The sequence below is a fragment of the Chiloscyllium punctatum genome, chromosome 9, assembly GCF_047496795.1.
Source record: "Chiloscyllium punctatum isolate Juve2018m chromosome 9, sChiPun1.3, whole genome shotgun sequence".
Classification (NCBI taxonomy): Eukaryota; Metazoa; Chordata; class Chondrichthyes; order Orectolobiformes; family Hemiscylliidae; genus Chiloscyllium; species Chiloscyllium punctatum.
The window spans coordinates 61,055,119-61,068,267 of NC_092747.1; the positions used below are offsets into that span (position 1 = coordinate 61,055,119).

The 13,149-nt window shown below is 37.1% G+C and overlaps 1 protein-coding gene across 6 annotated transcripts in view; it reads right to left on the reverse strand.

Moving 5' to 3' along the window:
• Window positions 1–13,149, reverse strand: part of nars2 (asparaginyl-tRNA synthetase 2, mitochondrial) — an 86,529-nt gene that overhangs the window by 30,512 nt on the left and 42,868 nt on the right. For 5 of the 6 annotated variants that reach the window (XR_011961530.1, XM_072577668.1, XM_072577666.1 and 2 more), the window contains 4 exons: window positions 7,298–7,430; window positions 2,598–2,696; window positions 1,303–1,340; window positions 568–634 (listed from right to left, as the gene is read on the reverse strand). Coding sequence is in view for 5 of the 6 variants with exons in the window: in XM_072577668.1 (XP_072433769.1) it covers window positions 568–634; window positions 1,303–1,340; window positions 2,598–2,696; window positions 7,298–7,430 (337 nt within the window). In the remaining variant the exon portion in view is untranslated. The remainder of the gene's footprint in view (window positions 1–567; window positions 635–1,302; window positions 1,341–2,597; window positions 2,697–7,297; window positions 7,431–13,149) is intronic. The other variant, XM_072577669.1, reaches the window with a different exon arrangement.

Below are 13,149 nucleotides of genomic sequence, written 5' to 3' on the forward strand. Positions count from 1 at the left end.
CATGCCCAAAACATCGATTCTCCTGTTCCATGGATGCTGCCTGACCTGCTGCGCTTTTCCAGCAACACATTTTTAAGCTAAAAAGGTTCAAAGCAAAGACAAAAAAGGTAGGGATACTCAGCTGTAAAGAATGTGGAATGTGAACAATAACTTTTGATAGTTTGTTATAATTTGGGTTCCAAAATCCATGTTGAAGAAGCAAAGAAATGAGAGCAAGTTTGCTGAAAATATAGAAGAAATATACAAGAAAAACATGTAATCTACAAAGGTTAAAATTGTGGCCAAAGGATTACTTCTTTAAAGTTTGTCACCAATACTGAATTAATTTGGGGAATTGAAATGGAGCAGTTTGAACAAGTAATTTTTAAAAATTTGAACCAATTTGAAAAAAAAAACCAAAAGTTTTCACTGTTTGTTATAAAAGTATTTGAACTGATAGTTAACAGCTGGGAACGAGATTTTCAATAAAGTAGCCTAGAAAAGCCACCTAATATCACCAAACATTACATGTCCAATATGATATTGCAATTTCATAAAATGATTCGATTTTCAAGATACTTTCTTTACCTTTGGTTCAAACTTGAAGATTTCTGTGCTTCGCTGCAAAATGTCAATTGCTTCAGTATAGGAAAGCCTAAAAGATATATTTACATTTCAACTATATTAAACAAGATGTTACATTTGCCAAACATTTTGATTAACTAAAATTAACAAATTCAGAGGGCATTGTAACCATTTAGACTGCTATTTCAACATGTATTTCCTTTAAGCAATCTTAACATGATCACAAATCATAGAACCTTTACAGTGCAGATACAGGCCACTGTATTGAGGCTGTGCCGATCCTCCGAAGATCATCCCACTCAGATCCACTCTCCCACCCTATCCCAGTAACCCTGCATTTCCCATGTCTAATCCACATAACCTACACAACCCTGGATGCAGTGGACAATTTAGCATTGTTAATCCACCCAACCTGCTATCTTTGGACTGTGGGAGGAAATTGGAGCACGAGGCAAAAACACATGCAGACCTGGGAAGAATGTGCAAATTCCACGCAGACAGTTGAGCCTGAGGCTGTATTGGAACCCATGTCCCTGGCACTGTGAGGCAACTGTGCTATACAGTGTGCCACCCCATTACGTGTGTATTATCAAAAGTGAAAAACAAAAAGATGCATTTAAAAAAAACCTCCCACGTAGAAATATAGGATGCTAAACCTACATATCACTACAAAACATGTAAAAAATTCACACATATTAAAAATACATAGAATTTTTAAAAGAGAAAGAATTCACTTACACTTGAAATGAATTTTTCAGCATCTGTTCCATCCTTTCCTAGGAGTAAAGATTCCAAAATTAGCCACTAATCCCTTTGTTGAAGGCTGGAAGATAGCATGGAACTTTCCCTAAAAAATTCCTCACCAGCTCGTGGATTTTGCTTTTAACTGAAGAAAAGCAGATATTTTCATGATCTTTTGCCTTACATGATAATTTGTCCTGTTATGTAATGACCCTGCTGCATTCTTATCACTCTCAGAATTATAGAATCCCACAGTGTGGAAGCAGTCCATTTGGCCTATCGAGTCCACACCATCCCTCTGAAGAAAATCCCATCCAGACCCACCCCCAACCCTACCCCTCTAGCCCTGCATTTCCCATATCTAAACCACCTAGCCTGCACATCCCTGGATTCAATGGGCAATTTAGCATGGTCAATCCACCTACACTGCACACCTTTGGACTGTGGGAGGAAACCAGAGCACCCAAGGGAAAACCATGCAGACATGGGAAGAATGTGCAAACCCCACACAAACAGTTGCTCGAAGCTGGAATCAATGAGGGAGCAATGAGCAACCATATCACAACTCATTCTCCTCTCGTCATTCCCTGATGTGTTTTGGTTAGAAGCTGATCATCTCTAACATCTTGCAGTTCTTATGAAAGTTTATGGACTTGATAAGTTAACTGTATTTCTCAGCCTATAGGTGCTACATGGCCTACTGAGAATTTCTCTCATTTTCAACATTCACTTCTTATTTCTAACATTCACACTAATTTGCTTTCATTTCAGTTGGAATTAGATTTTTCCAGCGAAATACTGCAATTTTTAACGTATCAATGCAGAAACAGAAACAGAAAACATGTATTCATGTGCAAGAATTACACTTATTGATAGGTTTTGAATATTATATTAAAATCAATATCATTTTTATATCTTAATCCTTGATGCTTTAACTTTCTGGGGTAGAAATTCTAAACTCAGAAAGCTAAGAAAAAAAGTCCAAAATTTTGGATGGAAATTTCCAAAACTGAAAATTCTAATGTTCTGTTCAAGCAGCACCTGTGGACAAAGGATATGAAAATATTTTGGATTTGACACCCTTTGTTAAAACTGCCATGTATTCATGGATTTTAGAAGTTTGGAGTTTTACTTCATCAGATTTTCATAATTTCAAGATAGATGCTCAAAAACTGCTAGAAATATATGGTTTCTCGATGCTAGATTATGCGTGTCTTTCTGTAAATCTCACGGCAGAAAAGCTGAAGATTAATCAAGTATAACTACAAGATTGGAGACAGAATATACAAAACCTTTTGTCCAGGAGCTATATATTTGTGGAAGAGTTCAACATCATCTGAACAGTTTGAAAGAATATGCGAAGTTGTGATCTTGAAGAGATTCTCCATCACCTGGAAAAATCAAATAACATAAAAACCAGTGGCAATAATGTAATTCTTCTGAAATCAAGTCTTAAAATCAATCAACTAGAGGAAATAAAAGTCTTTTCTTTCAAGGGATGTGGACGACGCTGCCAAAGTCAGCACTTATTTTCCATGAAAATATGGGAGTAAGTTGTGTGCTTTGATTCAACTCAGTGGCTCAAGTGCCATTTCAGATGTCAGCTAAGAGTCAACCACATTACAATGGGCCCGGAGTTACATACAGACAATGCTAGATAAGAACATAAGATTTCCTTTTCTAACAGTTACTAATAATCCAGATGCATTTTTTACATTTCTTTAGTGTAATGGTCATCATTATTGTTACTGGCTTTTTATTACAGGTTTAAGCAAGTGTATTTCAATGGCTAGCTCCCTCAACCCCTGGATTGTGAGTACAATAAATCAGCATGCTATGCATTACACAATTCGAGTGAAATTTACAAATAGCAGATTCAGAAGTTTTCAGAATGAATGTGAAAGTCTACAGTATTTGAAGTATTGTTATAGGAATTTTTTTTCTTTATCTGAAAATTATCTGGAGGACATTGTGTTTCAGTAAACCAATATACAATGCCACAGACAAGGCATTACTGTGTGGCAGGTTGGAAAGGAAAATAAAGCTCAGGAACAAAATTACTCAAAACAAAAACACTGGCACAAACTAAGAAGTGAAAATGTTTGCCAAATCACTTTAGATTAACTTTTTTTTTAAAAAAGAGAATGTGAGCATCACTGGTTAGGCCAGCAATTGTTGCCCACCTCGAACTGCTCTTGACAAAACATCTTTTGGCGCCGTTACAGTGTGTGTGGTTTCAGTATACACAGCACTGTTCAGAGGGAATTCCAGGATTTTGATCCAGCGACAGTGAAGGAATAGCAATATAATGACAGGCAAATGGCTTGTTGTGGAACTTGCAGGTAGTGACACTACATCTCTGCTGCCCTTGCCCTTCCAAGCACTTGGCATCCACCATCCAAAAAGCGGTATCAAAAAAGCCTTGTTGAGTTGCTGTAGTGCTCTTACAGATGGTGAACATTGCTGCCACTGTGTCTTGATAGTCAATGGGAGTGAATGTTTACGTTGTGAGTGGAGTGACCATCAAGCAGACTGCTTTAGCTTGGATGCTATTGAGCTTAGAGTGTTGTCGGAGCTGACCTTATCTAGGTTAGTAAGAGTTTAAAAGAAAAAGCAATCATGGATATGGGTTTTGCAGGCTAAATATTGCTCACACATAGGTGCTGGTAAGGTGCTTTCATGAGCTTCTGCAGTCCATTTGATACAAATACATTCAATGCTATCAGGAAGGGATTTCCTGGATTTTGACCCAGAGAAATTGAAGGAATGATGATATATTTCCAAGTCAGGATGATGAGTGGCTTGGAGGAGAACCTGCAAGTGCTGGTACTTCCAAGCATCAATCACCTTTGTCCTCCTGAATGTTAGTAATTATGGGTCTGGAAAATGCTATCCAAGGAAACTAAAGGAATTTAAGGAAGTAGTGTATCTTGCAAGTAATATCAAGATAGATAGACAGAAAGAGCATATTCAAACATATATAAAAGTAAGAAAAGGGGTAAAGCGAACAGAAGTCCTATGGAGGATGAATTAATTTTGGGGAAGCAGAAAATGGTAGAGAAAATATTTTGTAGTCTTTACAGGAGAAGTCTAATTGCATTCCAAAAATACTAAATAACCAGGGCAAGAGGGGAAAGAGAAAATTAATACAATAACTACCACGAAAGAGAAACCTGATAGGGTACATTTGAGTATATTAAAGGAAGAAGTGGTAGAAATATAGGATGCACTGTTAATATCCTTAAAGAATCCTTTATTCTGGAAAAGTGCTGGATGACTAGAAAGTACCAATGTAACACTCTTGTTCAAAAAGGGAGGTACAAAAAAAATGGTAACAATAGGCCAGTTAGTTTAACATCTGCTGTTGGGAAAATATTAGAGTTTATTAAAAGAAGTACAATAGCCGAGCATTTAGAAACAATGATTAAACACAGCCACATGACTTCTTGAAGTGGAAATCATGCCTGACAAACTCATTATTCTTCGAGGAGGTAACAAGCAGAATAAAGGGATACCTGTGGATCGGATATGTTTGGATTTTTAGAAGGTATTTGATAAGGTACCACTTGCAAGACTATTTAATAAGACAAAAACCCATGGTGTTGTGGGTTGTATATTAATATGGATTTGGAATTGGCTACCTAATAGAAGACAGAATTGGATAATGGGGCCATCTTCAGGAATGGCAACCTCCAACTAGTTGAATACCACAGGGATCAGTGCTTGGGCCACAATTATTTTATATACATATGTCTTTGATGAGGGAAGTGAACGTATATCAGCCAAGTTTGCGGAGGACAAAATAGGTAAGAAGGCAAGTAGTGAGGATGGCTCAGAGTTTGCAGAGGGATATAGACAGTTTTAGCGAGTAAGCAAAAACTTGAGTGATGGAATAAAATTTTGGAAAATGTGAGGTCACCTACTTTGGCACGAAGAGGAGGAGCTGAATATTATTTAAATGCAGAGATTGCAGAAAGCTGCAGCACAGAGGTATTTAGGTGTACGCTTGCAGAAATCACAAAAAGATAGTATACGAATTTAGCAGATAAAATGGAAGGTAACAGAATGTTGACCTTTATTTCAAATGGAATGGCATATAACAATAGAAGACTTGCAAAAATTAGACAAGGCACTAGTAAGCCGAGAATATTATGAACAGTTTGATTCCCTTATCAAAGGAAAGGCATACTGACATTGGATATTTTGGGTATGGAGAAATTACCTTATGAGAAGAGGTTAAGTAGGTTCGCCCTGGACACACTGGAATTCATGAGAATAAGAGATGACCTTATTGAAACAGCAGAGGTCCTTAGGAGACTTGACAGGGCAGATGGGAAAAGTTTGTTTCTTTGTGGGAGAGTCTAGGACCAGAGGGCGTAATCGCAAAATAAGGGGCTGCCCAGTTAGAACGGAGATGAGGAGGAATTTCTTCACTCAGAGGGTGGTGAATGTATAGAATTCTTTACTGCAGTGAACTGTTGAGGCTGGATCATTTATACTACAAAGAGCTGAGATAGGCAGATTACAGTATTAATCAGTCAGATCATGGGGATAAATTAGGAAAGAGGAATTGAGAATTATTAGATCAACCACAATCTCATTGAGTTGCAGAGCAGACTTGATAAGTCTAATGGCCCACTTCTGCACTTATGTCTTATGTTCTACAGAAATACGCCTGAAGGATAACAAAATGAGACTTGAATGCTGAAGAGTACAGGACATTAGAGAAAGAAAGGAAGTTACGAAAAATGACAAGATGGAATCTGTTGATGATTTTATTAATACAATAGAGAGGGAAGACACAACTTTAATTAAAAAAAAAAGTAAAAGCATTTTTGGTTGAGGTGAGAAATGATAAAAGCAAGAAGTCATTGTGGGCATGATGTAGAGGATCCTTAACAGAAATCACATTGTAGGATGGAAGACAAGGAAGAAATGAAGGGAGCTTGTCAGCAAAGCATGGCAATAATTGTGAGGGATTTTAAGCTATACATGGACGAGAAAAATCAGACAGGCAAAAGAAGCTTCGATGAGAAGCTCATAAATGATTTCTGGAATACTTCTTTAGAACAGCATATTCTGGAGATGGAAGGAGAGAAGGCTACACTAAACCAAGTATAAAGGAAGGGGAATTAATCAACTGATAGTGGAGGTGGCTCCAGGAGCAGTGATCACAATGTGATTGAATTTCACATTCAGTTTGAGGGATAGATGAGTTGGCCTGAGACTTATATTTTAAATTGAAATAAGGACACTTAGTATGGCATGAGAATAGAACTAGCTGAATTGGCAAATTAAGTTCGATCATCAAAGATGCAGAGCCAGACATTTTATGCAAAACTTATAAAGTACATGAATGTTTTACATAAAATGAATGTTCAGGGTAGATTTGTGGTTGAGAAATAAGATGGAGATTAGGGGTGGGGTGGAGGAATCTACAATGGGGTAGATGCACAAAATCAATTTATCACAATTACATAGCTGATGTATTCAATTTTGAGAAAAATAAGGCACCATTGATTGAGTAACTAGTAAATGACTGATGGGCAACATAGCTGTTACAAAATGACTGCACAGAACTGCAGGTGAATAATTTGAGTTTTAAAACAAGCTACTGCACTTCTCTCTGCATGTATCACAATAACCAGGATGCTCTTGTAAGTTATATATATTAAAGAAACATACTTTTAACATTTTAACCAGGAAATGGTGATTTACACTTTGAGTAGTTGAGAATTAATTTGGTGGTGAACTGAAAAGTAAGATTGCAAAACCCATTATGGCAAATTATGTCATTTACTAAAGCTATGAATGGATAGCAATAAATGAGGCTCAAAATATTATTTGTTGCTTCTTCAGGATGAGGATGAGTGAGAAATATTATTAAAATATACATTATAATGTCATTATTAACAGATTAACCAAGCATATCTGTTTTAGGTCAAAGAAAAGCCAGTGATTCAGTGCAATCTTACAACTGTTGAATCATTACCTCCATAATGTCTTTCAAACTTTCAGTGAAGGCAAGTTCTGCTTCTACCATGTAAAACTCTGCTAAATGTCTTCTGGTTTGGGAGTTTTCTGCACGAAATGTTGGTCCAAAGGTATATACTTGAGTGAAAGCCCTAATAAATAAAGTATTTCTTTTTATTTCTGATTGCTAAACTTAATCCACCAATCTAAAAGAATTCCATATTTTGTTTTAGCCTTGTGACTATTTTCTGGGATTTGGAATTAGTTAAACTAATTTTTTAGTACAATCTGTAGAACAGTTTAAAAATAAGGATTTTCCAAGAAATTTCCACAAGTAATACAAGATTGACTGCAATTTTTAATTAATAATTGTATATTGAATTAAATCTATAAACCTACATATCTTAGTAAATGTATTGTGACCAAATCAGTTCAAAATGAACAATTTAAGCAAAACAAAAATATAAAGATTGCCAAATAATAAAATGAACAATAGTTAGTATGCCAGCTAACAATGAAAAATGATTTTCAAACTTGCTATTCGCAGATCAAATTATAATTTTGCAGATCAAATCAAAATGGTCTAATTCAGAAAATTAAAAAATTAACAAGATGTATTTCATTATTCAAGGAAAAGCTTATGTTTTTAAGTTACAGCTGCTGTAACTTTAAATCATATGCAAAAAAAAATCTGCAAAAGATGATATCTGATAAACATTATGGATTTGAAAACCAGAGCAATTAGAACCTCTGGAGAAGCAATTTAAATGATTGTGTATGCCACCATGTACGTTTCTCCACCTTCATGCAAGTTACAGGACAAGAAAGGAAAAATAGCTTTAGAATTTCTAAGACTGAATTTCCGATACCACTTTACTGGTACTTCTGTTAACAAATGGTTGTTATTAATAACCCTGTTCTCAGCTAAGCCTGTTGATAAGAATATGAGAAATAGGAGTAGACCATATGGCTCCTTAAGCCAGTTTCAGCATTCAATATGATCATAGTTTACTATCTGCCTCAACTCCACTTCCTTTCTCATACCCGATCTCCTTAGATTTTTGGTCTATTGGAATCAAAATCTTTTTTATTCATTCATGAGATGTGGACATCAGTGGCTGTGCCAGAAGTTATTACTTGCCCTAATTGCCTGCGAGGGGATGGTGGTGAGCTGCCTCTTTCAACTGCAGCAGACGACTTGCTGTAATGCTATACTGCTATAAGGGGTCAAGGAGAGTGTTTCAGGATTTTGATCCAGCAACACTGAAGAAACAGTGATATATTTCCAAGCTGGATGGTGAGTGACTTGGAGGGAACTTGTGGGTGGTAGTGCTCCCACGTATCTGCTGTTCTTGACCTTCCAGGTAGTTGTAATTGTGGGTTTGGAATGTGCTAAGTAGCATTACTCAATTATGGAGCATCCACAAATGTTTGAGGTACAGAATTCGAAACATTCACAACCCATTGAGTAACAAAATTTCTTATCTCAATCCTAAAATGTTGTCCCTCTTTTCAAGATTCCACAGCAAGTGGAACCATCCTTTCTATTCAGTCCCTTCAACACAGAGGTTTAAGAACTTGGTCATGTCAGAGAATGGGAAATTTACTCTCCCCTCAATCTTTGATACATAAGACTGTAAGATACAAATAGTTAATGTTAAAGCTGAAATTATTCTTATCAACAGCAAAGACATATTCACCTAAACAGCTGAGCTAAGTCACCAAAATAGTTAGGTAAAAAGTAAAGGAAAACCCCATTAAAGTTCAGAGTAGGGGCTTGGTTTTGTTCAATTACATATATGAAGGTTCTACACCTAAAATGATTCTTAGGTGAAATAAATTATACACATGAATCAGGTAATAACAAACAATGGTCTGATTTTGTGTATAGAAATAAAAAAAAATGAACTGCTCAATTCACACAGAACAGGAACTTTTGGCAGCAATGGCTAGTTTGACAGAGTTGTTACAGTGATTCCTGTACTTGAAATGTGACATTTTGAAGTAGTTATTAGGTTGTAACTGTCATTTCATCATGGGTACCGATGAGCAAAAGTAATTTATGAGACATGTGTTAAGTTGTTAACAAAGAAAATAAAATCTGAATCCTGGTGGTTGGTCATTTTGTTTTTCTATTTGCAGCAGACGCTTTCAACACTTGTAATGTCAGAACATTAAGTAAACAGCCACAAGCCACAGAAAGACAAGTGAATACATTTTCTGTTAAAAGTGAATAGTTGAACGTATTTGTCTCTTCTGTCACTGACTCCAATGTGCCAACAAGCTTTTTTTTCTCCAATTTACAAGAAGCATAAAATATTCCTAGTTTTTGTAAGCATGACAGCACAATAAACAGGAATTAGTTTGAGGCTAAATTCCTTAGTTTAACTATGATTGTAACAAGTATTCCAATTGCACTGGTTTAATCAATGAGTTTAATCAATCTAAAAATATGAGTCAGTGGTTCCAGAATCCATTTCTCCCAGTGGAGAGTAGGATTTGGAGGAACCATATCCTTGAATCACTCTTGCTAAATTAATCAAATTTTCTTAGTCATTCAAGTACTATGCCAGAAACACAAAAAGATTTAGAAATATTTTTTGGTAATTCAATGTCACTCACATGGAAACATCTTCTACCTGATTTCTTTCACATTTCTACGTTACAACAAGATAGACTGCATAATAACTTATGAAAGAAATGTAATTGATGAGATAAGAGGGTCTTATGGAAAGCTGAATTTTTTTTAGGCTTCAGAAAAGACCGCTCTCACAGTCTGGACAAAAACATCAACAAAGCAACCATGTAAGTTGAACAAGAATATAACGACATGCAGCATAATTTGACACTGTCGCTTGTCAACAGGATTCCTTGTTACTGTATCTAGGCTACTGAATATAACTAAAGACTTCTGATGATTGATTAGAATTCAGAAAGCAGAACACAAGCAGATTCAGATTAAGCTGTAAATCAGGGTACAAGTTTAAATAACAGGTGAGCAGTTGCTATACACAATGAAGTGGCTTACACTATTTTTACAGAATATCACTGTATCCTTGAATACAAAGTAGATCATCTCAGACTCCTAATATTCACACTAGACCAATTCCATTTTGTATTCCTTGCAATAGGGTACAATTCAGGTGGATCGCAGAGTTTCTACATGGGGCTCCAGAACTATCTGCTAAGGTTCCACACAACAAAACATATAGCAGTACATGAAATCAGATGTGTGGAATGTGTCAAACGTAGATAACAGGCAGAAGAAATAAATGAAATAAAAGCAGAAAATCATCAACATGCTATCCACAAACAAAAATAACACAGAAGAGAAGAAAAACAAAAAGCAGAGTCTATAATCTGAAATCCTTGAATTTAAGATCAAACCCGAAGCTACAAAGCAATTTAAACACATGCAAGTATCATTAGAATTGCTGGAAATAGATATCACAGTAGGATTGGGTAGGTAATTAAAATATCAGGTGACTTTTGTTCTCTACCTTCCCTGGTCTCTAAATTCTGAAGTTGTTATATCCCTAACTTTTGCCAAGTATACCAGAAGATTAGCGAGTTTTGAGAAGATTTGTAGCTCAGGTTGAAGCTCTGGATGTAGATTTGCTCACTGAGCTGAAAGGTTCATTTTCAGACGTTTTGTTACCATACCTGGTAACTTCTTCAATGAGCCTCCAAACAAAGCACTGCTGATGATTCCTGCTTTCTATTTATGTGTTTGGGTTTCTTTGTGTTGGTGATGGGTTCACCAACTCAAAGAAACCCAAACACATAAATAGAAAGCAGGAATTATCAGCAGTACTTTGTCTGGAGGCTCTCTGAAGATGTTACCTAATATGGTGATGAAACGTCTGAAAACAAACCTTTCAGCTCAGCAAGCAAACCTACATCCAGGTACCAGATGATTGTCAACTCAAAATATTTACTGTTTCACTCACCACAGATACTGTCAGAGTATTTCCAACAACTACAACTGTTGCTTTAATGGTAGAAATAAGAGGCTCATTCCATAACAGGCATGACATGATGAGTGGTATTCCTCAAGGCTATTTATTGGGAAGACAGTTTTTCACCATATATATTTTCTCTTACAGTCAGATGAGGCAACTGTTGGGTTTGCCAAGTCATTGTACACAGTATGGGTAAATGCAACTGAAAAATATTGCCCTCATAACAGAGTTGGGTAGGCCACTGGGATTGGCTGGGCAGGGATATGGGGGGAGGGGGTCAAAGCCAGACCGGCTGTTGGCCAAGTTGGGGTAATGTGGGGAGAGTCAGGAGGTGTGAAATTCAACAGCTGGAGACAAGAAAAACCCTAGCTTAAAAGGCAGGTTATTTCTAATCCTTACGTACAAGTGAATTCTGCTGAGGCTAAATTGGAGGGTGCCTCAAAAGAGGTAAACAAAGGTTCTTGTTGAAATGAATTCCTTACTTTGGCCCCTGTCCCCAGCAGCTCCTTTCATAGTCAGGACTTTGGGCCTAGTCCTTTTCTCGCTTACTCAGATTCTTAACTAGTTCGCTCTGCTGACTTGTACTTCTAACAATCAATTGAATTATTTAAAAATTCTTGGGATATCGGTGTTGCTGGTTAGTCCAACATTTACAGTTCCTTATTGCCATGGAGAATGTGGTGGTGAGCTAGCTTTTTCAAGCACTGCTCTCCTTGGATAATATGAGACTTGAAAGGGAACTTGCAGGTGGTAGTGTCTCCAAGCATCTGTTTTTGTAAATAATAGCGATGTTTAAAGTCTGTCCCATGTAGCACAGTGTAGTGCCACACAATGAAGGGATCCTCAAAGCAATCTCCACAAAGACTATGCCATGGCTCCATGTATAGACACATCTTAAACAGGTAAATTAATAAGGATGAGGTCAAGCAAATTGTTCCCACTTAATAATTGCCTCACCACTTGCCGCAGATCCAAACTTGCAGCTATTTCAATAGACAACAGGTGCAGGAATAGGTCATTCTGCCCTTCAAACCAGCACCACCATTCATTATGATCATGGCTGATCATCCTCAATCAATATCCTGTTCTTGCCTTATCCCCATAACCCTTGATTCCATTATCCTTAAGAGCTCTATCCAACTTTTTCTTGAAAGTATCCAGAGACTTGGACTCCACAGCTTTCTGGGGCAGAGCATTCCATACACCCACCACTCTCTGGGTGAAGAAGTTTCTCCTCAACTCTGTTCTAAGTGGCCTACCCCTTATTTTTAAACTGTGTCCTCTGGTTCAGGACTCACCTATCAGTGAAAACATGCTTCCTGCCTCCAGAGTGTCCAATCCTTTAATAATCTTATACGTCTCAATCAGATCCCCTCTCAGTCTTCTAAACTCAAGCGTATACAAGTTCAGTCGCTCCAATCTTTCAGAGTAACATAGAATTGAACATCTCAGTTCTGTGAGAGTGCCCATGTTTGAGCTGATGTTATGAAATGTGATCCAGAGTCAATGATGAAGACTCCCATAGCAGTATCTTCTTGACTGTAAATCACGCTGCTGCCACTTCTGCTGGTGCTGTCCAAGGGCAGAACAAATCCAATGTCTGGGACATTGTCATATCCACATACCTACTATAGACAATATTGGGCTGTTCCTTGACTAGTCTGTGAGACAGCTCTCACAATTTTAGGATAAGACCCCAGATGTTCCTAAGGAAGGCTTTTCAGGTTGACATGGGTCCATTAACTATGGCCATTTCCACTGCCTAGGCCAATATCTTGTAGTGCATTTGGTTTCATGTCTTTCTTTTGACTTCATTATGGTTTGATATAAATAACTGGCTGTTAAGGAGGCAGTTAAGAGTCAAATGTAAACCTGACGAGGTGGAGATGGCAAATTTCAGACCGTAAAA